Source organism: Rhinopithecus bieti, unplaced genomic scaffold, assembly GCF_001698545.2.
Source record: "Rhinopithecus bieti isolate Rb0 unplaced genomic scaffold, ASM169854v2 scaffold_22436, whole genome shotgun sequence".
Classification (NCBI taxonomy): Eukaryota; Metazoa; Chordata; class Mammalia; order Primates; family Cercopithecidae; genus Rhinopithecus; species Rhinopithecus bieti.
Window position 1 is genome coordinate 56305 of NW_016810644.1, and position 25352 is coordinate 81656.

Genomic DNA, 25352 nt, shown 5'->3' on the forward strand with positions numbered 1-25352 from the left:
CCACGCCCGGCACTGATGTTTTTTTTTTTTTTTTAAACTTAAATTTTAAAAATTCTGGATGCATATCAGGTATATATATTTATGGGGTATATGAGATATTTTGATACTGGCATGCGTTGCATAATAATCACGGGGTAAATGGAGTGTCCATCACGAGCATTTATCCTGTTTCTTGTCACTAATTTTTTTTTAAATTTCAACTTAAATTTTAAAAATTCTGGATGCATAGTGGGTATATATATGGGGTATATGAGATATTTTGATACTGGCATGCATTGGGTAATAATCATGGGGTAAATGGAGTGTCCATCACCTCAAGCATTTATCCTGTTTCTTGTCACTGATTTTTTTAAAATTTAAACTTACGTTTTAAAAATTCTGGATGCATAGTAGGTATATATATTTATGGAGTATATGAGATATTTTGATACTGGCATGCGTTGGGTAATAATCACGGGGTAAATGGAGTGTCCATCACCTCAAGCATTTATCCTGTTTCTTGTCACTGATTTTTTTAAAATTTAAACTTACGTTTTAAAAATTCTGGATACGTAGTAGGTGTATCCATTTATGGGGTACGTGAGATATTGGGATAGAGGCCAGCCATGCCTCATAACCACATCAGGGTAGAAGGGTGTCCCTCCCCTCAAGCGTTTCTCCTTTGTTTCTTGTTGCTGATTCCGAATGGCAGCACCAACTTCCTGCCTGAAGGCTGCAGGGCCGGGTGGGGCCCATCAGAGGAGCCCCATTTCCCTGGTCCTTGTCTGGTTCCTACTTGGCCTTCTTGGCGTGGGTCATGTGGAAGATACCTCTCAAGCAGGAGAAAGCCCTGGGCCACATCCACCTCACCAGTCACGCAGGGGATGATAAAATCTCGGCAGGTGGATCGGGTGGTTCTTAGTGCCTTGTTAGCCCCATCATCTAAGAAACTGTACCGTGAGCATCTCTGTACTTGACCAGTGCTGTGGGATATGCATTTGAGAGTGAGTTTGCAGACACACATGTATGTACAGGGACCCATGTACTGTCTTTTGGGGATTATTGGCTTAAGGCTCAGGTTCTAGAGTCAGGATGCCTGGATTCAAAGGCTGGTTCCAGCTGACGAACGGTAACCTTGGACAAATGATCTTACCATGGGGCCGCAATTCTTTCTTAAACTGGGTTCACTGTTCCAACCTCTACATTTCTAGGGTGAAATGCTTAGAAGGCATTGGGCACAGAGAAGGAACTCCCATGTTAGTTGATCTTTGGGTTGGATTTTTATCTGATAGCATCACTTGCCCTGGTGGTTTATGGGTGATTGTTTAAGCATGGTGCCTCGCCAGCAGTATCGGAGCTGGGAGAGTGTCACCTCACTACACACACCCTCTACCCCACCCAAGGATATGTCTGCAAATTTGCAGTGGAAGAATCTATTTCTCCCACTGGTGGATCAGATGGTTCTTAGTGCCCTGTACACTGGCTTCCATAGGTGTACAAATGGAAGTCAGAATTGGGATTATTTTTTAAAGGAATTAGACTTTATTTCATAGCAAAAAGAATAATCAAAGGCAAATGTGTCATTGTTTTTACTTTTTTTTTTTTTCCCTAGATGGAGTCTTGCTCTGTAGCCCAGGCTGGAGTGTAGTGGCATGATCTTGGCTAACTGCAACTTCTGCCTCCAGGGTTCAAGCGATTCTCCTGCCTCTGCCTCAGCCTCGCGAGTAGCTGGGATTACAGGCAGCTGCCACCATGCCCAGCTATCTTTTGTATTTTTATTAGAGATGGGGTTTCCCCATGCTGGCCAGGCTGATCCCAAACTCCTGACCTCGTGATCTGCCTGCCTCAGCCTCTCAAAGTGCTGGGAGTACAGGTGTGAGCCAACGTGCTGGGCTGGTTTTTACCTTTTATACTTAAATCTATTCTCTCCTTTGGGTTGATTTTTTTTTTCTTCCTGTATAAGGTGTAAAGTTTAGGTTGCTATCCCTTTTCTTTTAATTTTTTCCACGTATACATATCCATTGGCTCCAGCACCGTTTGTTGAAAAGAGCTTTCTCTATTGAATTGCTTCTGCAACTTTGTCAAAAATCATCTGGCCATGCCTGGGTAGAATTCATACTTTTGAAAGTTATTTCATTATATACATAAAAGTTTAAACATTTAAAAGTACTCTGTATTCTTCATGCATTGCATTTTTAATTATGTAGGAATCACTTCCCAGTAAAGCATTTTTTGGGGGTGACCTTGAAGACAAGGCCAAACTTGCCCCCACCACCCTCCACATTGGCAGTGAGGTTCAACACATGCAATGGGAATAGGGACCACACTGACTTAAGTGTGTATGTATGTGTAAACCACCCGTGCTTCCCTCCATTCAGGGGTGGCTAGGATTAGGATAAAGACCCTACTAAGTAAATCGATGGGGCCTGGGGGAGTAATGTTGGGTGTAGGAAGAGTAGGCTGGTTACCTAAAAACATGCTCCTCTGGCATTTAAAACATACTCAGATAAGTGCACCTCACCAGAGAATGGAGGAATACCTAGGCCTGGTGAGGGACCGGTGGAACTTCCATACACCTGCTCTTTGCTATTTCTTCATGTCCTTGCAAAGTTCCCTAAGCATTAAGGAGAATAAGCAAAAACTTACTAATTTTTAACCTTTGTTTTCTCTTTGAAGCCATGTACTGGTCCTGCTAGGCTTTTCATCTAGAACAGTGTGACTCTTAAGACAAGTGGTCCCAGCTAAATCTAGAGTCTTCATCTATTAAGATCCAGATGGTGATGCCTGATACTTGACCGTAAAGCTATCACCTGGAAGGCTCACAGCATTGGATTCGTTTGCAACAGAGGAATGCCACATGTCAGACAGTTGGCTTTTGGATAAACCAGAGCCAGCAACAGGAGAAAATCGTCTACTTTTCTTCTGCTTGGGTTATGCCTAGGAAAAGGTTCCCACCTGGGTTCCCTGCTTCTAGGAGGGTTAGAATTCAGGACAGACTTCAGCTTGAAGTATGTAGACATAGGACTCAGACTCCATAGGTAGGGTTTGTAGAGCTTCAGAGAGCTGGGATTCTTTGGCCTAGGCTACCATGGTTGGAGAATGATGGATTCTTGTTCTTGGAAGGAACATGGAACATCTGGAGGAAGTACAGGACTCAGCTTGCTAACCAGAACAAGTCATGTAAACAGTGACAGTCAATGGAGCTGTAAATATTAGAGCCGTGTCTCTTTAGATGCAAATCCCTCATAAGGTATTGGCCCATAGCAACGATGTACTACACAGTAAAATGAGTTTGGCCCCTGAGTCATAGAAGAAGTCTTCTAGCTCATGAGGAAGGGGACATTCAGAGGGGTGATGGTGCAGCAAATTGAGGGACTTGGTTTGAACCCAATTCTTGGTGCTTTTATTCCTATGGTATTTTATTCCAAAGATATTAGAGCAGCTTCTCTCTGTGGGGTACTGTTCTACACATTTGGGATAAATCCATGAACAGACTAGCCATCTCCCTAGACAGGCAATAGACATAGTGTATAAATTACATGGTGTGTTAAAAGGTGACAAGTACAAATGGAGAATAAGGCAGATGGGGAGAGGCTAAGGTATGTGATTAAAGATATAGGTGGTAGTCATAGGCTTATCAGGCACCATTGTGGAAGTGAGATTTGAGCAGAGCCTTGAGAGTGAACTAAGCAGATGTCTGGGGATCCAGGCAGCGGGGAGGGCTGGAGCCAAGGACCTGAGGCAGGAATGTGCTTAGCGTGTGCTGTGGACTTTCCAAAGTGCACACTGTATCTTCAGTTGGGCTAATGGAGCTTGAGAAAACTGGAGGAATCAGACCTTCAACCTCCAGTTTGTCATAGAAGGAGTTGGTTCTCCTGAGAGCCTCCATTATGGCTGGTCCATTTTCAGTCCGGGTTATTTTCACATGTCATCATCACTGTTTGTTTCAGGGAATGTGCACACCCAGGAGCTCCAAGGTCCAACCCAAGAAGACGTGGAGATGCTTGAAGCAGCAGCAGGTGTGTACACTACTTTAAGTTGATAACGGACAGGTTGCTTGATGGAGTACTCGTTTCACTGGTCCACATCCGCTGCCTACTCTGAAATTTCTTGAATTTATAGTGCATAAAAAATTAAAAACTTTCCAACTAATTCTTTCAGTATTGCTTATTAAATAATAACTTACTGTAAACTGGGCATACTGATTCCTCCAGTCTCTTCAATCCCATTTGCCATAGAAAAAGTTGGTTCTACTGGGGGCTTCTGTTATTGCTGGCCCATTTTCAGTCTGGGGTACTTTTATATCTCATCATCCCTGTTGATTTCAGGGAACATGCAGACCCAGGGATGCCAAGATCCAAACCAAGAAGAACCAGAGGAGCTAGAAGAAGAAACAGGTGTATATACTACTTTACGTCAGTAATCAACAGGTTGCTTGGTGGAGTACTTGTTTCATTGGTCCACATTTGCTGCCTATGGTAAAATTTCTTGAATTTATAGTACATAAAAAAATTAAAAACTCTTTTCATCTAGTTCTTCTAGTATCTCTTATTAAATAATAACTTACAGTCAGGCACAAAGGCTCATGCCTGTAATCCCAGCACCTTGGGAGGCTGAGGCGGGTGGATCATTTGAGGTGAAGAGTTCGAGACCAGCCTGGCCAACATGGTGAAACCCCATCTCTACTAAAAATACAAAAATTAGCCAAGCGTGGTGGGTGCCTGTAATCTCAGCTACTCGGGAGGCTGAGGCAGGAAAATCACTTGAACCCGGAAGGTGGAGATTGCAGTGAGCCGAGATTGCACCAATGCACTCCAGCCTGGGTGACAGAGTGAGACTCTGTCTCAAAAAATAAATAAAAAATATAAACTAGGCATTCTGATTCTTCCAGTCAGTTCAATCCCATTTGCCACAGAAAAAGTTGGTTCCACTGGGGACTTCTGTTCCTGCTGGCTCATTTTCAGTCTGGGGTACTTTCGTATCTCATCGTCACTGTTTATTTCAGGGAACATGCAGACCCAGGGATGCCAAGATCCAAACCAAGAAGAACCAGAGGAGCTAGAAGAAACAGGTGTGTACATTACTTTGTTGATAATTGACAGGTTGCTTGCTGGAGCACTCATTTCATAGGTCCACGTTTGCTGCCTATGCTGAAATTTCTTGAATTTATGGTACATAAAAAATTTTAAGCTCTTTCCATCTAGTTCTTCCAGTATTTATTAAATAATTTATGGCTGGGCAGAGTGGCTCATGTGTGTAATCCCAGCACTTTGGGAGGCCTAGGTGGGCAGATCACTTCAAGTCAAGAGTTTGAGACCAGCCTGGCCAACATGGTGAAACCCCATCTCTACTAAAAATACAAAAATCAGCCGGGCCTGGTGGTGTGTGCCTGTAATCCCAGCTACTCAGGAGGCTGAGGCAGGAGAATCTCTTGAACCCGGGAGGCAAAGGTTGCAGTGAGCCAAGATGGTACCACTGCACTCTAGCATGGGCGACAGAGCGAGACTCCATCTCTTAAATAAATGTAAACTGAGCATTCTGATTCCTCCAGTCTCTTCACTCTCAAGTTTGCCATAGAAAGAGTTGGTTCTACTGAGAGTCTTTATCATGGTGGCCCATTTTCAGTCTGGGGTATTTTCATATCTCATCATCACTGTTTATTTCAGGGAATGTACAAGTCCAGGGATGCCAAGATCCAAACCAAGAAGAACCAGAGATGCTAGAAGAAGCAGGTGTGTACACTACTTTATGTTGGTAATGGACAGGTTGCTTGATGAGCACTGGTTTTACTAGGTCCAGAGTAGAGTTGCCTCCTACTGACATTTTCTTCAATTTATGGTATGCAAGAAATTAAAAGCTCTTCCCAACTACTTCTTCCAGTACAATTTATTGAAAAATGCCGGGTCCAATCTGCAGACCCTGGCCGAATGATGGATGAAAAAATGCACTCAGACACAGATATCCAGCGAAAGAGCAGGCCAGGGGACCGGGCTGCCCATAGACACTGAGGAGGGTGCTGTAAAGAGTTAGCAGCTGTGGCCCTGACAAGCTGGCATTGCGGGCATTTATTTAGAACAGATTTAATGACAAAGGCCTTGAGTCAACACACTTGTGGGCAATTCACATGGTCATGCCCCCCCGCCCCTGCATGTGGGTGATGAAAGGCCATGTTTCTGGAGACATGATAAACAAGCTATTCAGACAAACTCGCCTGCATTCTTTTGTACCTACTTCTTACCCTTTGCCCCGGGGTAAGAACCACTGCCTTCAACTCATTCTTAGCTGAAGCTTTGTAACCCCCCCACACCCCACTGCCTTCCAAGGTTTGCATTTTTCCTACAATTTCTCCCACCACCGTGACCAGTCTCCTACAGAAAAATAGGTTACTATAAACTGTATTATCTGCTTTTCCTGTAGGTTCTCACACACTGGTGTCTACTTCTGGACTTTGTGCTTTTGTTAAATAACTGATATTGAGCGTTACCTATTAACAGATGAATTAATAGGCATCTGTAGTTTTTATGTCGGTGGCCCTATGGAGATTTTGACACTGAGAAAGTAAAACACACATTCTAGTACTCAGTTTAGTTTTATCAAAGAAATACCTGTGCATGTATGCAAGCCCCAAAGAGTCACAGAAACAGAACTTGTAATGCAAACCGTCAATCCTCCAGGCCAGCTCTTGAGGTCTCCTCTACAGAGATATCCACCCACTACTCTTGGGGGCTACTTCTGATACTTGTTTCTATGGTCATAAGTGATTAATATTTCCTGCTATTTCTTAGTTTTCCAATCAGTTATCTACTGACTTCTTGTCATGGTAGGTATCTCTCTTCCCTTCTATCCTCCCATGACATCACTTCTCCTGTGTGTGCAGCATCAGCATTCAGTATCCTGAGCCTATAAATGGATGCTGAGTCTTGCAATGAAGGTTGTGTGCTGCAGTAGTTTCCTAGGGCCACTGTCAACCAATTGTATGACAAACTGGATAGCTTAAAACAAATCTGCCGGGCACGATGGCTCACGCCTGTAATCCCAGCACTTTGGGAGGCTGAGGCAGGCAGATCACGAGGTCAAGAGATCAAGACCATCCTGGCCAACATGGTGAAACCCCATCTCTACTAAAAATATAAAAATTAGCCGGGCGTGGTGGCATGTACCTGTAGCCCCAGCTACTCAGGAGGCTGAGGCAGGAGAATTGCTTCAACCTGGGAGGCGGAGCTTGCAGCAAGCTGAGATGGTGCTACTGCACTCCAGCCTGGCGACAGAACAAGACTCCATCTCAGAAAAAAAAAAAAAAAAAAAGAAACCAACAAAACAACTCTTTGAGAGGCCAAATGATATGGTTTGGCTGTGTCCCCATCCAAATCTCATCTTGAATTCCCATGTGTCATGGGAGGGACCTGATGGGAGGTAACTGATTCATGGGGTGGGTCTTGTCCTCACTGTTCTCATGATAGTGAATAAGTTTCCAGAGATCTGATGGTTTTATGAAGGGGCGTTCCCCTGCACATGCCCTCTCGCCTCCCAGCATGTAAGTCGTGTCTTTGCTCCCGCTTCACCTTCTGCCATGATTGTGAGGCCTCCCCAGCCATGTGGAACTGTGAGTCCATCAAACTTGTTTTTCTTTATAAATTACCCAGTCTTGGGTACGTCTTTATTAGCAGTGTGAGAATAGACTAATACATCAAATAACTGAAATCAAGGTGTTGGTAGAAAGGCTCTAGGGGGAAGATCTGTTCTGGTCTCTTCCAGCTCTGGTGGCTGCCAGTATTTCTTGGGTTGTGGCCTCACTGCCACCTGCTATGTCTTTTCCTCTGGGTGTCTGTGCCTCATCTCCGTCTGCTCCTACATTAGGAGGATACCGTGCAATTGTATTAGCCACCCCACCTCCACCAAGATAATTCAGGATAAGTTCCTCTTCTCCAGATCCTTAATCATTTTTCTGGGATCACATCGAGTAATATTTATTCTTTTGCCATATACCTTTATATGGATATGTCATGGTTTATATTTAACCTTTTCCTGTTGACAGAAATCTAGGCTTCCAGGCTTTTTTAAAAACATTAAGCAATACTTTGATAAATGTCCATATCACATTGTGCATATCCATAAATATTTCTGTAGAAGACAGTCTTAAAGTAGGACTCCTAGACAAAAAGATATATATAATCTAAAGTTTATAGTCAAATTGGTCCTCTAAAAGGCTGTAAAAAAATGTCATCCACTGTGATATTGTGGGTGTCTTTTCCTTCCAACTATCAATAAAATTATTTCAAATATTTGCCAAATTAATAGAAATATCATGACTCAATACATACTTTGCATTCCTTTTTGTTACATGTATATATCATGTGGTAAAGTCTGGGCTTTTGGTGGAGCCATCACTTGAATCGTCTGCATTGTACCTATTAAAGGAATTTTTCATTCCTCAATTCCCTCCTACCTTCCCACCCTTCTAGGTCTCCAATGTCTATTATTCCATTGTATATGTACATGTGTACACTTATTTAGCTCTGACTTATAAGTGAGAACATGTGGTATTTGTTATCCTGTGTCGGACTTATTTCACTTAAGACAATGGCCTCCGCTTCTATCCGTATTGCTGAAAAATACATTATTTTTTATGAATACTCCTCATGTGTATACACACACACATTTATCCAACCATCCATTAATACACACTTAGGCTGATTCCATATCTTTGCTATTGTGAATACTGCTGCAATAAGCACAGGAGTGCAGGTATCTTTGATTTTTTTTTTCTTAGAGTAGATACCCAGTAGTGAGATGGCTAGATCAAATGGTAGTTCTATTTTTAGTTCTTTGAGAAATCTAATATTTTCATAGATTTTGTACTAATTTACTTTCATACCAACAGTGTACAAGTGTTCTATTTTCTCTGAATCCTTGCGAACATTTGGGTTTTTTGACAGCGGCTTTAATTTGCATTTCTCTGCCTAGTAGTAATGAGCATTTTTTTAATGCTTCTTGACTATTTGAATGTCTTCTCTTTAAAAATGTCTGCTCATGTTCTTTCTCCATTTTTTAATGGGATTATTTTGTTTAAACTGAGGTCCTTGTAGGTTCTGGATATTAGCCCTTTGAATGTATACTTTGCAAATATTTTCTCCTATCCTGCAGGATATCTGTTCACTTGATTACTTCTGCTGTGTAGACACTTTTTAATTAAATCACACTGGTTTATTTTTGTTTTTCTTGCATTTGCTTTTGAGGTCTTAGTCATGAATTCTTTGCCAAGGCCAATGTCCAGAAAAGTTTTCCTTAGATTTTCTTCTAGGATTTTTACAGTTTCGGGTCTTACATTTAAATTGTTATTCCATCTTGAGTTAGCTTTTGGATATGGTGAGAGACAGGGTCCAGTTTTATTCTCCTGCATATGGCTAGCCAGCTTTCCCAGCACCATTTATTGAATAGACTGCCCTTTCCCCAGTGTATGTTTTTATTGACTTTGTGGAAGATCAGCTAGCTGTAGATATATAGCTTTATTTCTGGGCTCTCTATTCTGTTACATTCATCTATATGTTTATTTTTGTACTAGTACCATGCTGTTTTGTTTCCTATATCCTGGTAGTATAATTTGAAGTCAGGTAATGTGATGCATACAGATTTGTCCTTTTTACTTCTGATTGTTTTGGCTATTAGGGCCCTTTCTTGGTTCCATAAGAATTTTAGGATTGTTTTCTCTAATTCTGTGAAACATGTCGCTGGGAGTTTGATAGGAATTGCATTGAATTGATATATGGGAAAGTATGGTCATTTCAGTGACATTTATTCTTTTGATCCATGAGCATTACTTGTGTCATCTATAATTTCTTAAGTTTATTTGTAGTTTTCCTTGTGGAGATCTTTCACCTCTTTGGTTGAACATTCCTAGGTGGTTTTTTTTTTTTTTTTTTTTTTTTATGCTATTGTAAATGGATTGCCTTCTTAATTTGGTCCTCAGCTTGATCATTATGGTGTATAGAAAGGCTACTGATATTTTTACATTGATTTGTTTTAATACTAAAACTTTATGAATTCATTTATCAAATCTAAGAGTCTTTTGAAGGAGTTTTTAGCGTTTTCTAGATATAAGATCATATTATCAACAGATAATTTGGCTTCTTCCTTTGCAATTTAGATACCTTTTATTTCTTTCTCTTGCCTGATTGCTCTATGACTGTCAGTACTGTGTTGAATAGGAGTGGCGAAAGTCGGCATCCTTGTCTTGTTTCAGTTCTTGGGGAGACTGTTTTCAACTTTTTCACATTCAGTATAATGTGGGTTGTGGGTTTGTCATATATGGCTTTTATTAATTTGACATATGTTCCTTTGAAGCTTAGTTTGTTGAGGGTTTTTAATGAAGGGATGCTGAATCTTACCAAATGCTTCTATGCATCTGTGGAGATGATCATATAGTTTTGTTTTTAATTCTGTTTATGTGGTGAATCACATGTATTGATTTGTGCGTGTCGAACCGTCCTTGTATTCCTAGATTAAAACCTACTTGGTCATGGTATATTTTTTATGTGTTGTTGGATTCAGTTTTCTGGTATTGTTGAAGATTTTTACACTTATGTTTATCAGGGATAGTGGTCTGTAGTTGTCTTTTTGTGTCCTTGTTGAGCTTTGGTATCAGGATGATACTGGCTTCATAAAAGGAGTTAGCGGGTACTCCCTCCTCTTCAACTTTTTTTTCTGCAACAGTTTCAGTAGGATTGGTACCGGTTCTTTTTTGTATGTCTTGTACAATTTGGTTGTGAAATACATCTGGTACTGGGATTTTTTTGTTAATTTTTTTAAAAATTACTGATTCACTCACTCCTTGTTTTTGATCTGTTCAGGATTTATATTCTTGATTCAATCTTGGTAGGTTGTACATTCCCAGAAATTTATTCCTTCTTCGTTTTTTAGTTTGAGTATAGAGTTGTCCGTAGTAGTCTCTGATCTTCTGTATTTCTGTGGTATCAGTTGTAATGTTTCCTTCTTCATTTCTGATTGAGTTTGTTTAATCTTCTCTTCATTCATTAGTTAGTGTAGCTAGCCATCTATCAATCTTGTTTATCTTTTAAAGTAACCAACCTTTGGTTCTATTGATCCTTTGTATTGTTTTTTTGGTCTCTATTTCTGCTCTGATTTGTTATTTTCTTCTAGCTTTGGGTTTGATTTGTTCTTACTCTTTTCTTTGAGTTGCATTGTTAGGTTGTTAATTTGTATTTTTTTTTTTTTAATGTAAGCATTTAATGTTATAAACTTCTTAAAACTGATTTTGCTGTATCAGAGGTTTTGATGTGTCTCCATTTTAGTTTCAAAAAACTTAATTTCTGTCTTAATTTTGTCATTGACCTAAAGATTGTTTAGGAGCAGTTGTTTAATTTCCATGCATTTGCATGGTTTCGGGAGTTTGTCTTGAAATTGATTTCTAGTTTTATTTCACTCTAGTCTGAGAAGATACTTGATACAATTTCAATTTTTAAAAAATGTATTGAGCCTTCTTTTGTAGCCTAACATATGGTCTATTTCAAGGAATGTTCCATGCACTGATGAAAAGAATGTGTATTCTGCAGTTGTTGAGTAGAAGGTTCTGTAAATGTGTGTTAGGTTCATTTGGTCTAAAGTCCAATTTAAATTCAGACTTCCTTTATTGATTTTTCTGTCTTGATCTGTCTAGTGCTGTTAGTGGGGTGTCAAAGTCTCCCACTATTATTGTTTTTCTGTCTTTAGGTCTAGTATTTGTTTTATGAATCTAGGTACTCTGATATGGATGTATATATATTTAGGATTGTTATATCTTCTTGAATTGATCCTTTCATCATTATATAATAACCTTCTTTGCCTTTTCTTAAACTATTGCTGGTTGAAAGTCTCTTTCAATTAATATAAGTATAGCTACTCCAGTTTGCTTTTTGTGAAGCAAAGGGGAAAAGTGGAATCTTTTTCTAGCCTTTTACCTTCAGTCTATAGTGAAGTAAGATGAGTTTTTTTTTAAAGCAACATATATTTGGCTTATGTTTTAAAATCTATTCCTCCAGTTTGTATCTTTTAAGAAGAGCATTTAATCCATGTATGTTGAAGGTTAATCTTGATATATGATCTTTTTTCCAGTTACAACGTTGATTTCTAGTTGCTTTGCAGATTTTTTTGTTGTTGTTCCTTTTCTTTGTGATTTGATGGAATTCTGTCATGCTATCATTTGATTTCTTTCTTTCTCCTTTGTGTAATTGCTTTATAAGACTGGCGTATTCTATACTTTTGTGTATTTTTATGATGGCAAGTATCAACCTTTTATTTCCATGTTTAGAACTCCTTCCGGTATCTTGTGTAGTACAAGTCTAGTGGTGACAAATTCCCTCACTGTTTGCTTGTCTGAGAAAGACTTTATTTATTTATTTATAAAGCTTATTGTAGAGGATACAATAACTTTGGGATACCAGTTTTTATTTCTTTAAACAAAACACCTTTGAAAATAGAATTCCAATTCCTTCTAGCTTGTAAGTTTTCTGCTGAGAAGTCTGCTGTTAGTCTGATGGGATTTGCTTCATAGGTGACTAGATTCTTTTCTCTTATTGATTTTAGGAGGTTTTTTCCCTTTACATTACACTTAGTCTGATGAATAAATATCATAGTGAGGACCTACTTGCAATGCATTTTTTTTGGAGTTCATTAAGCCTCTTATATCAGGATGCCTAGATCTCTTGCCAGAGTAGGGAAGTTTTTCTCAGTTATTACCACAACAGGTTTTAAAACTTTTGCTTTTCTTCTCCCTCAGGAATACCTATGATTCATAGGTCCAGACATTGTATGTAGTCCCATACCTTTAGAAGGCTTTGTTCATTTTTTAAAATCTTGTTTATTTTTGTCTGACTAAATTAATTTGAAAGACCTTCAAGTTCTGAGATTCTTTCCGCTTCTTTGTCTAATCTATTGTTGAAAGTTTCAGCTATATTTTGTAACTTCAATGAATTTTCACTTCCAGAAGTTTTATTTTATTTTTCTCTCAAAAGTCTCTTTGGTGAATTTCTCATTCATATCCTGAATTTATTTTCTGATTTATTTGTACAGATTTTATGACTTCTCTTGGATCTCACTGAACTTCTTTAAAATATTTTAAATTATTGATCTGGCATTTTTTACATTTTCATTTTGGTTAGGGTCCATTGGTTAGGATCCATTGCTAGAGAGTTAGTACAATCCTTTGGGGGTGTCATAACACCCTGGGTTTTTTCATATGCCAAGAATTGTACACTAGTTTCTTACATGAAGAAACTATCACTTCTTATTTTTGCATTTACTCTTTAGATGGGACTATTTTTTTCCCTTGAGGATGTGACTATAACGTATGTTTAGTAGGGTCATTTGGCTTTTCTGAGTGCTTTCATTGACAAAGACTGTATGAATTCCTTGGTTATAGACAGTATTAGTGCAGTGGCTTTCTAAATGTGGTTTTAGTAGTGGTTTACTAGGTGTGTGCGTAGGCTCTTGGTCTCCTGTGGAGCCAGGTTAGTGAGGTCTTGAAGCTTATCTGGTTCCCAAGCACTGTTTACTTGTGTCAGCAGCTTTTGTATTGGGTTGTGTAGTTTGACATCTAGTCCAGTACATGACCCTTGCAGGTTAGAGCCAGCTGCAGCAGTTGCAGTAGCTTTTATGCTTGATCTTTGTTCACCAGGAGAAACTTTCTTGTGCATCAGGCAATGGGCTGATCTGTGGAATGCATAGTGGCTCGGGCTTCATGATCAGTCATGGAGGGGTGGTAGTGAAGTTGGGTGCAGCTGGACAAAGCAAGCCTATCCTAGCTGATCTCTGCTGGCCAAGTTGGCCTTTCTTCCTTTTTCTGTGCCCCAGCTTCTTCCTATGAGTTCTCTGTTGGGCTCGAGTATTCTCTCCTGATACTCTATTTGAATTGTGATTATCTATTTGTTTTGTTTGTTTTTGAGACAGTCTTGCCCCATTGCCTAGGCTGGAGTATAGTGGTATGATCTTGGCTTGCTGCAACCTCCGCCTCCCTGGTTAAAGTGATTCTCCTGCCTCAGCCTCCTGAGTAGCTGGGATTACAGGTGTGTGCCACCATGCCTGGCTACTTGTTGTATTTTTAGTAGAGACGGGGTTTCACCATGTTGGTCAGGCTGGTCTTGAACTCCTGACCTCAGGTGATCCACCTGCCTCGGCCTCCCAAAGTGCTGGGATTACAGGCATGAGCCACCGCACATGGTTGTAATTACCTATTTGTAAGTTTGGTTCTAAGAACTGGCACCCAATGTCTCTAGTCAGCCATCTCGAACCTCCTCAATCCACAACACTTAGTTTTTCTTTGTGGTGAGAACACTTAAAATCTATTCTCTCTGAAATGCTGAACTATATAATACATTGTTATTAACTACAGTTACATTGCTATGCAATACATCACAGAACTCATTCCTCTTGTCTATCTGAAACTTTGTACCCTTTGCTCAAAATTTCTCCTCTTCCTCTCTCCTTCTCCCACCCCTTTCCCCAGCCTCTGGTAATCACCATTCTACTCTCTACTTCTGAATTTTACTTTTTTAGATTCCACATACAAGTGGCATTTGTCTTTATGTGTCTGACTTATTTCACTTGGCAAGAAAAAATCAGTATGTCAGAGAGATTTTCACTCCCATGTTCATTGCAGCACTATTCAAAATAGCCAAGATATGAAATCAACCTAGGTATCCATTAACACATGAATGGATAAAGAAAATAAGGCCTATAGATGTAAAAGAATACTATTTAGCCTTTAAAAAGAAGGAAATTCTATCATTTGTGACTATATGGATGAACCTGGATATTATGGTAAATGAAATAAGTCAGGCACAAAAAGGCAATTACGGCCCCATCTCACTAATATATGGGATCTAAAAAACTTAAACTCATAGAAGTAGAAAGTAGAATGGTGATTACCACTCATTCCTAATATTTTTACAGATATGTAATAGTTACATATCCTTATGGGGTATATTCTACGAATACATTTTAGTCTACCAGGTGCCCACTTTCACTTAGATGAAGATTAGTAGTAGCTTTCTGCCTGTTTTCCCTGCCTTCTTTCTTACACTGATGCATCATAATCTATTCTTTACAAAACCAAGAGCTTTAAAAAATTAAGGTGTCTCATTCCTTGGTTTTCGAAGCAAAGATATTCATGATCCAGCCTCCTACCACGTGCCTTGGTCACTGTACTCCAGAATGCTCATTTCTGTCTCAGGATACTTAACAGGCCCCAGAAGGCCTCTAAGAACAGCTAGGCTCAATCCCTCCTCACCTCAGCCTCTCTAGACATGCTGGCTCTTGTGCTGTGACTGATCCCACAGTAGTCATTTTGGGAAGAAACCCAGGAATGGGAAGAATGGGAGAGACAAAGCCATGATCTTCAGGGCAACCTAGAGTCCAAGCCCTCACCAGCTGAAGCTGTATGGGCACAGGGACCTGGGAAACTGGCAGGCTCTACAGTTACCGGTTCCCTAGTGAGTTGGGTCAGTCTTCAGTGAGTGGGGGACTCTCATCTGCCCAAATCCGTTGTTGCCCTCAAGTGTTTCAAGGAAATGAGATACAATCTGATAGCTGGTGAGTGAGGAGGGCTCATGGGGTCCCCTCTACTGGCTAGAAGGTGTTACTGGGGTTCTGAGCTGGTCAGAGAATGGGGTAGGCACCCTCAAGGGGCTTGCAGAAAAAATTCTGGGTAGGCATTCACCTTGGCCTTCCACCCTGTCTGAAAGGACTTCAGACTGACTTCTCTTCTGATGATTCTTCTCCACTCTCAGTGTATTTTCCTCTAGTAAGAGACATCTCACTATGATCCCTTCTCTGCCCTCTCCTAAAGGTGTTCTTGATCTCTCTTACATTGTTCTGTATTTTTCATTTGTATATACCATCAAATTATTTAACTATCTTCAACTTTTGCAACTTTTTTTTCTTTTGAGACAGAGTCTCACTCTGTCACCCAGGCTGGAGTGCAGTGGCACAATCTCGGCTCACGGCAAGCTCCGCCTCCCAGGTTCATGCCGTTCTCCTGCCTCAGCCTCCTTTTGTAACTTTCTACCACTGCATTCCCACAAAACCTGGGAAGGCAGGGTTTGTCTTATTCAAGTCTTTGGGGTAGGAACTTTGTAATTGAATCATTCCTAATTCTGAAACTTATTCTTGCCATTGTTCTCCCCCATTCCCCATCTCTAGACCACAGAAGAAAATACAGAGAGAAGATGAAGGCTAAACTTTTGGAGACATGGGACAACATCGATTGGCCTAAAGACCACGTATATATCCGTAATACATCAGAGGGTGAACATGAGGAACTGCAGCGCCTGCTGGATCCTAAGAGGACTAGAACCCAGGCTCAGACGACAGTCTTGGTGGGGAGGGCAGGGGTTGGGAAGACCACCTTGGCAATGCAGGTTATGCTGCACTGGGCAAATGGAGTTCTCTTTCAGCAAAGATTCTCCTATGTTTTCTTTCTCAGCTGCCATAAAATAAGGTACATGAAAGAAACTACCTTTGCTGAATTGATTTCTTTGGATTGGCCGGATTCTGATGCCCCCATTGAAGAGTTCATGTCTCAACCAGAGAAGCTCCTGTTTATTATCGATGGCTTTGAGGAAATAATCATATCTGAGCCAAGCTCTGAGAGCTTGGATGATGGCTCACCGTGTACAGACTGGTACCAGGAGCTCCCGGTGACCAAAATCCTACTCAGCTTGGTGAAGAAAGAATTGGTTCCCCTGGCTACCTTACTGATCACGATCAAGACCTGTTTTGTGACAGATCTTAAGCCCTCGTTAGTGAATCCCTGCTTTGTACAAATTACAGGGTTCACAGGGGAAGACCTGTGGGTATATTTCATGAGACACTTTGAAGACTCAAGGGAGGTCGAGAAAATCCTGCAACAGATAAGAAAAAACGAAAATCTCCTTCATTCCTGCAGTGCCCCCATGGTGTGTTGGACCGTATGTTCCTGTCTGAAGCAGTCGAAGGTGAGGTATTATGATCTCCAGTCAATCACACAGACCACCACCAGTCTGTATGCCTATTTTTTCTCCAACTTGTTCTCCACAGCAGAGGTGGATTTGGCAGATGAAAGCTGGCCAGGACAATGGAGGGCCCTCTGCAATCTGGCCAAAGAGGGGCTGTGGTCTATGAACTTCACGTTTGACAGAGAAGACACTGAGCTCGAGGGCCTGGAAGTGCCTTTCATTGATTGTCTCTACAAGTTCAATATTCTTCAAAAAGGCAACGACTGTAGGGATTGCATTACTTTCACCCACCTAAGTTTCCAGGAGTTTTTTGCAGCCATGTCCTTCGTGCTAGAGGAACCTAGAGAACTCCTTCCCCATTCCACAAAGCCACAAGAGATGAAGATATTACTGCGAGATGTCTTGCTCAACAAAGAAGCCTACTGGACTCCAGTGGTTCTGTTCTTCTTCGGTCTTTTAAAAAAAAACCTAGCAAGAGAACTGGAAGATACTTTGCATTGTAAAATGTCTCCCAGGGTAACGGAGGAATTATTAAAGTGGGGAGAAGAGTTAGTTAAGGCTGAAAGTGCCTCTCTCCAATTTCACGTTCTACAACTTTTTCACTGCCTACACGAGTCCCAGGAGGAAGACTTCGCGAACAAGATGCTGGGTCATATCTTTGAAGTTGACCTTAATATTCTGGGGGACGAAGATCTCCAAGCTGCTTCATTTTGCCTAAAGCACTGTAAAAGGTTAGATAAGCTAAGGCTTTCTGTTGGCAGTCACATCCTTGAAAGGGACTTGGAAATTCTGGAGTGAGTATTACAAACCATTTCTTTCTCAACTTTCTCCTATTTTCTCAGGCTCTGTACAAATTCATTCATGCAAAACCAGGGATGTGTTGTCATTATGTATTCATGCTTATTTCTGACCAAATGGTCTAGAGCAGCTCCAGCTTGAAAGAATATTGTCCTTTAGGCATCATCTAGTTTCCTAGCTAATTTAATTGATCTACTTACAGAGAGATCTTTATATCTTAGGCATATAATATGGAAGGTTTAAGTGCCAGGCATTGTGCTAAGACATCTACTTGTATGTAACTGAATGCCCATGACTGAGTGGTTATTAGTTGGGTGTGGTGGCACACACCTGTAGTCCCAGGCACTCGGGGGCTGTGGTGGGAGGATTGCTTAAGCCAAAAAGGCAGTGGTTGCAGCGAGTGGAGATCACATCATCGCACTCTAGCCTGGGCAACAGAGTGAGAGCCTGTCTCAAAAATAAAATAAAGAATAACCACCCCCAAGGTGAGGCTGATATACATTAAAATTTGAGAACCACTGCTCCACACATAGGAACATTTTCCTTTGCTCATTTCTCTGTCTCCTTTTGCTACAGTGCCGAGTGCTGTCAACCCTCCCAATGGATCATGGAAACTAGGGGTGGTCTTGCAACCCCCATGCCCCCCACCCAACAGATCTAGGGAGCCAAAGACTTACCACAGATACTTGAGGTTGTAAGCTGAGTGTCTCAAAGCTTTAAGAATCAGGGGGACAGTCATTCCCAGCTCATTAGAGCTGAAGTTCAGATGGGTCAGCTGTAACCCAGAAGGACAAGAATGAGGTCCTGCAAAACTAAGCTTATTATTTTTACTTCAGTAAGAGAACGACACCTTACAGAGTCTAGTCATGTCTCAGGAGCAGGAAGTCAGAGGACATGTATAGAGTTCTAGAACCTGAGCTGGATGATTTTTAAGGTGGGTGAGTTTTAGGGTGGGTAATGAAAGATAGAGAATTGGTTTGGATTGAACAGAGTTTCAGATAACTGCCTTGCATCGATAGGCCAGAGTCTTGAAGCAAGTGTTGAGGATTAGCATGGGTAAGTAAGCCAGGAAGTTGGCTCCTACTCTTATCTACCAAGAGCAGCTCTTTCCTGGAGCAGGTAGTGAAGGTGGTTTTGTCCGATTCCAGTATTATTTGGCACAAAAACAGGCCTGTATGCTTCGTCCCAGATGGCTGAGTACAGGGACATTAAACCGCACATTGATTTCAGTTTTCAATTCCTATCCTGGGGATATTCTGATTAAGTAGATATGAGATGGGCCCCAGAAATCTTTATTTGAAAATGGACATGTGTGTTCACAACCCCCCTGCCCCATTCCCACACACCCCCGCCAAAACTGGAAACATGACTCTTAACAGTGCTGCAACTGTGGGCTTGCAGGGTATGACTGCATATACCCTTTAGGTACTTAAGAAATGTTTCTTCTATTTTACTTCCCTCATCTCTTGTGAAATAAAAAGCTTGATTTATGACTTTAATACTCGATTACTTTTAATAACATTCAGAGCCCATTACATTAGGAAATTTTTTTTTTGAGATGGAGTCTTGCTCTGTCGCCCAGGCTGGAGTGCAGTGGCGCAATCTCAGCTCACTGCAACCTCCACCTCCCGGGTTCACGCCATTCTCCTGCCTCAGCCTCCTGAGTAGCTGGGACTACAGGTGCCCGCCACCATACCTGGCTAACTTTTTGTATTTTTTAGTAGAGACGGGGGTTTCACCGTGTTAGCCAGGATGATCTTGATCTCCTGACCTTGTAATCGGCCCACCTTGGCCTCCCAAAGTGCTGGGATTACAGGTGTGAGCAAACGTGCCCGGTCTTTTTTTTTTTTTTTTTTTTTTTTTTTGAGATGGAGTGTCACTCTGTCACCCAGTCTGGAGTGCAGTGGTGCGATCTCGGCTTACTGCAACCTCCACCTCCCAGGTTCAAGCCATTCTCCTGCCTCAGCCTCCCGAGTAACTGGGATTACAGGCATGCACCACTACGCCTGGTTAATTTTTGTATTTTTAGTAGAGACGGGGCTTCACCATGTTGGCCGTGGTGGTCTCAAACTCCAGATGTCAAGTGATCCTCCTGCCTTGGCCTCCCAAAGTGGTGGGATTACAGGCGTGAGCCACTGCACCCAGCCCCATTAGGAAAATTGTAATAATTTTGTTAGGGCTTCTTTCTGTGTCCCATAGGTTGTGTTCCAGGTGCTGCTTGAGGCTAATTTGCTCTTACGGTGTTCTCTCTCTCCCTCGTGAAGGACAAGCGAGGTTGATTCCAGGATGCACGCATGGAACAGTATTTGTTCTACATTGGTCACGAATGAGAATCTGCATGAGCTAGACCTGAGTAACAGCAAACTTCATGCTTCCTCTGTGAAGGGTCTCTGTCTTGCACTGAAAAATCCAAGATGCAACGTCCAGAAACTGACGTAAGTGTGAGATGCCAGCAGCTCAAGAGGATACCCTAGGAAAATCACCCACCTTCTCTCTTTTGATGAGTACTTCTCTTTTGAGAAGTACAGCTTCTCTGGATCATGAGGTCAGGAGATCGAGACCATCTTGGCTGACATGGTGAAACCCCATCTCTGCTAAAAAATACAAAAAATTAGCCGGGGTTGGTGGTTGGTGTCTGTAGTCCCAGCTATCCAGGTGGCTGAGGCAGGAGAATGGTGCAAATCTGGGAGGCGGAGCTTACAGTGAGCTGAGTTCACAGCACTGCACTCCAGCCTGGGTGACAGAGTGAGACACTGTCTCAAAAAAAAAAAAATTCCCAGGATCTCAACTGCAGAGACCCCGCATGTTTGGGGTGGGACCTGAGAATGAGCGCTTCTCACAGGCTACCATGTCATGCTGCTCTTGCTGGATCGTGGACCACACTTAGAGTAGTGTTGACATGCAGGCCATCCAACCTCTGGCTATCTGTCTGCCAGAAGGCAAGCTAGGTGCTCAGGACGATACAATAAACTGTGCTTGTATTTATGAAACTACTACTTAAGCAAAGTAGGCTGAAATTTTAAAATGCTGATCTATCACGAATGATCTCATGCTAGAGGTACCTGTAGACAAAGTAATTTTTCCCTAGGGCCTCAGTCCTGCTGTTTTGAGCTGGATTTGAAGGAGTAGAAAATCTCAAGGGTATGGTGGAGTCAAAGCATTCAAGAGGAGCTGCAGACACGTGTAGTCTGAGACTGTTTCGTGTCTTAAGCAACAGTAGGTAGTGTCTGATGAGTCACTGCTGCCTTCCGTGAGTACCGGGTGTCTCCTGTGTGCCAGGTTCTGTTCTCAGTTCGGAGGTTCTAGCAGTGAAGCCAACAGATGGCTCCTGCTGTCAGGGATCTTACATTGTGTCAGGAAAGCAAACAAAATGATCAGAATAGGACCCAAGAGGGTGGCATCTCCTGAAGAAAACTGGGGGTTCAGAAAGGATGTGTGAGGAGGAAGGTGGCTTGCGTTTTTTCGGTAGGAAAGGCAAAAGGGCCTCACTGAAAACGTATTTGGGTAAAGATTGACATGACTCGATGTAGGGAAGGAGGAGGGACTGTGTCTGTGGATACCTGGGGGAAAACATTCCAAGACAAGAAAACAAGATAGAAGTCACCATGAGGAGAATGTACTTAGGATATTCAAATGATATCAAGAAGGCCGTCAGCACTTCTGTTACCAGTTCTGGACATTTATTTCTGTCCAGTGACATGTTGGAGCCAGCTCCTACAAGCTGGTGAGAGCCACTTGTGTGTGTACCTGTCTTTGTAACTCTGTTTAGTGACGGCAAGTAGGCAGCTCGAAATTGGCCATGACTGGCTTGGAGGATTTACACCACAGAAATTGGCAAAGCTATAAATTAGGACTTTTTTTTTTTTATTTGTTTTCCTGGAGATGCAGGGGTAACGTTTATCAGCACACCACTGCATTTGATGTGTATGTCCTTCCTCTTGGAGGCAACACCAGGGTTTCCTAGGCTTGTCCTGGGATGAATTATGGAGAAAGATGAGCTGCAGAAAAGGGAAAAGTATGTGAATTAAAACAGAACCTTTTAAAATAAAGGTGAGCAGGGGGCGTGTCCTCTCCAGAGCTGGAGGACAGCTGCGGACGGAAGCGTATTGGTCCCCTGCTAATATGATCCAAGGAGGAATGAGTGACAGGGTCTCAGATCTGGCTTGAAAATAGGAAGAAACGAGCAAATGGAGGTGGACCTTGCATAACAATTAAGCGGGGAAAACTATAGAGAAATGCATAGCGTTGATTCTGAGGTGGGATTTGTTTGAATGATCTGGCATCTAGGTCAATGAATTCTACCTTGGTTTTCCACCACCATTAGGTCTCACTTTTCCAGGTCTAAAGCCTAGATGCATGCATTGATTCAACCAGTTAAGAGTGAAAGGTTTGATCAGAATTTTCCTCAAACCTCAGTGGTACTGAGTGAGCTGGACCAAACTCATGAGAGGCAGGCATAGGGGGCTATGGCTTTCATTTATTTTTTAAAAATACATTTAAGTTAATGGGTACAAGTGTATGTTTGTTACACAGGTAAATGTGTGTCATGGGGTTTGTGGTACAGATTATTTCATCACCCAGATATTAATCCCAGTACCCATTAATTATTTTTCCTGATCCTCTGCCTTTTCCCACTCTTCACCTTCCAACAGGATCCGGTGTTCCTCTCTGTGTCCATGTGTTCTCATCATTTAGCTCCCACTTATAAGTGAGGACATGTAGTACTTGGTTTTCTGTTCCTGCATTAGCTTCCTAAGGATGATGGCCTCCAGCTCCATCCGTGTTCTCGTAAGGGACATGATCTCATTCTTTTTTATGACTGCATAGTATTCCATGGTGTATAGGTACCCCATTTTCTTGTTTAGTCCATCATTGATGAGCATTTAGGTTGATCTCCTGTCTTTGCTATTGTGAATAGTGCTGCAATGAACATACATGTGCATGTGACTTTATATTAGAATGATTTATGTTCCTTTGGGCATATACCCAGTAATGGGATTGGGCAGTCGTCTTTTTAAATTTTTCTTTTAATATTAAAATTTTGGTCTTATTTAGTTCTCAAGATAAGGAGAAAGAAGTTCAAGAAAATGCAAGACAGTGATTCTTGCTGGGCTTGAGTTATTCTTTCTAGGTTGGATTGTATGTGTGTCGCAGGGGGTCACACATACAATACACGTACTCCTAGAAGAGTAGGTGGCCCCAGGACGTCTTCATGGCAGATCTCTAGGAGAGGTGGAGAGGGAGGGGAGGGATTCCTCACTTGGTACATGCAGCCGAGTTTACTGATTTTTGGGAGGAGTATATATTTTCATTTTCAAGGTCCAGTACCATGGCTCAGCCGTGGTTTTAGATGCCTTGTGTACCCTGTATAACCTTGGCAGTGCGTGTGGTAGAAGGCAGGGTGAGGAGGCAGACGGGATGCTGGAAACCAGTCTTCTCCCCCAGTCCAGCTTTCATGTCCCTTCCCTTTCTCAGGTGCAAATCGGTAACTCCTGAGTGGGTTCTGCAGGACCTCATTCTTGTCCTTCAGGGTAACAGCAAGCTGACCCATCTGAACTTCAGCTCTAACAAGCTGGGAGCGACTGTCCCCCTGATTCTTAAAGCTTTGAAACATTCAGCTTGCAACCTCAAGTATCTGTGGTAAGTCTCTGGCTCCTTAGATCTGTCAAGGGGGGTTGCAAGACCACCCCTCGCTTCCACGATCCATTGGGAGGGCTGACAGTACTCAGCATTTTAGCAAAAGGAGACAGAGAAATATGAGCAAAGGAAAATGTTCCTATGTGTGGAGCAGTGGTTCTCAAATTTTAATGTATATCAGCCTCACATTGGGGGAGGTTATTCTTTATTTTGTTTTGTTTTTGAGACAGGGTCTCACTCTGTTGCCCACACTGGAATGTAGTGATGCGATCTCCGCTTGCTGCAACAACTGCCTCCTTGGCTCAAGCAATCCTTCCACCGCAGCCCCTGAGTGGCTGGGACCACAGGTGTGTGCCACCACACCCAGTGAATTTTTCTACTTTTTGTAGAGATGGGGTTTTGCCATGTTGCCTGGGCTGGTCTTGAACTCCTAGACTCAAGCGATCTGCCTGCCTTGGCCTCTTGAGTGCTGGGATTACAGGCGTGAGTCACTGTGCCTGCCCCGACCTAGTGGGTGTTTTAAAATACAGATTCCAGGCCAGGTGCGGTGGCTCATGCCTGTAATCTCAGAACTTTGGGAGGCCCAGGTGGGCAGATCACAAGGTCAGGAATTTGAGACCAGCCTGGCCAACATGGTGAAACCCATCTCTACTAAAAAATACAAAAATTAGTAGGGCATGGTGGCACATGCCTGTAATCCCAGCTACTTAGGAGGCTGAGGCAGGAGAATCGATTGAACCTGGGAGGCAGAGGTTGCAGTGAGCCGAGATTGTGCCACTGCACTCCAGCCTGGGCAACAGAGCAAGATTCCAACTCAAAAAAAAAAAAAAAAAAAAAAATGCAGATTCCAGGAACTCAACTGCAGAGATCCTGCACGTTTGGGGTGGAACCTGAGAATGAGCACTTCTAACAGGCTACATGTCATGCTGCCCTTGCTGGATCATGGACCACACTTTGAGTAGCGTTGACACGTAGGCCATCCAATCTCTGAAAGGGATGAGGCAGAGGGAGAAAGCTTTCCTTCACGGAGCATGGGGGTCTGTAAATGCAGATCACTCTTTTGAAGAGTAACGGTCTGTCTCGGGGTCTCTGTGATAGGTTGGAGTCCTGTGGCCTTACCCACCAGATTTGTCAGCTCTTTCTCAAACTCACTGAGAACACGAGTCTCAACTTCCTCAGCCTGGGGGACAATGATCTCTCTGATGTGAAAAGCCTGAGGGAGTCCTCCACACTACCAACGTGTCCCCTGAAGGAGCTATCGTAAGTCTTGCGGCCTTCTCAAAGCATCTTCCTTGCAAGTTGGGGTGGCACAGCGGGGGTGGCAGTGGGGTATGCTTTGGGGAACCTCGGGGATCCCCCTACTCTTTACTTGTCACATTGACATACTTAATTTCTTTCTTTCTTCCTTCCTTCCTTTCTTTCTTTCTTTCTATCTCTATCTCTATCTCTTTCTCTTTCTATCTCTGTCTTTCTCTTTCTATCCCTTTCTATCTCTATGTCTATCTCTATCTCTTTGTCTTTCTACCTCTATCTCTGTCGTTTTCTATCTCTATCTCTTTCTATCCCCTTCTATCTCTATCTCTGTCTTTCTATCTTTATCTCTTTCTATGTTTCTATGTATCTATGTTTCTGTCTATCTATCTATCTATCTATCTATCTATCTATCTATCTATCTATGTCTGTCTGTCTTTCTATCACTCTATCTCTTTCTATCTCTATCCTTTTTCTCTCTTTTTATCTCTCTCTCTATCCCTCTATCTCTCTTTTTCTCTCTCTCTCTATGTATCTCTATCTCTATCTCTCTCTCTGTCTCTCTCTCTGTCTCTATTTCTGTATCTCTCTATATCTCTTTCTGTCTGTCTGTCTCTGTCTCTCTTTCTGTCTGTTTCTGTCTGTCTCTCTGCCTGTCTATTGGTCGTCTATCCTTTTTTTTTTTTTTTTTTTTTTTTTTTT

At 42.0% G+C, this 25352-nt stretch overlaps 1 protein-coding gene across 1 annotated transcript in view; it reads left to right on the forward strand.

Moving 5' to 3' along the window:
- Positions 1–25352, forward strand: part of NLRP13 (NLR family pyrin domain containing 13) — a 55815-nt gene that overhangs the window by 12665 nt on the left and 17798 nt on the right. Inside the window, exons 3-8 of the mRNA XM_017892600.1 lie at positions 3930–3998; positions 4308–4376; positions 5646–5711; positions 16171–17758; positions 20027–20197; positions 23238–23402. Coding sequence (XP_017748089.1) covers positions 3930–3998; positions 4308–4376; positions 5646–5711; positions 16171–17758; positions 20027–20197; positions 23238–23402 — 2128 coding nt within the window. The remainder of the gene's footprint in view (positions 1–3929; positions 3999–4307; positions 4377–5645; positions 5712–16170; positions 17759–20026; positions 20198–23237; positions 23403–25352) is intronic.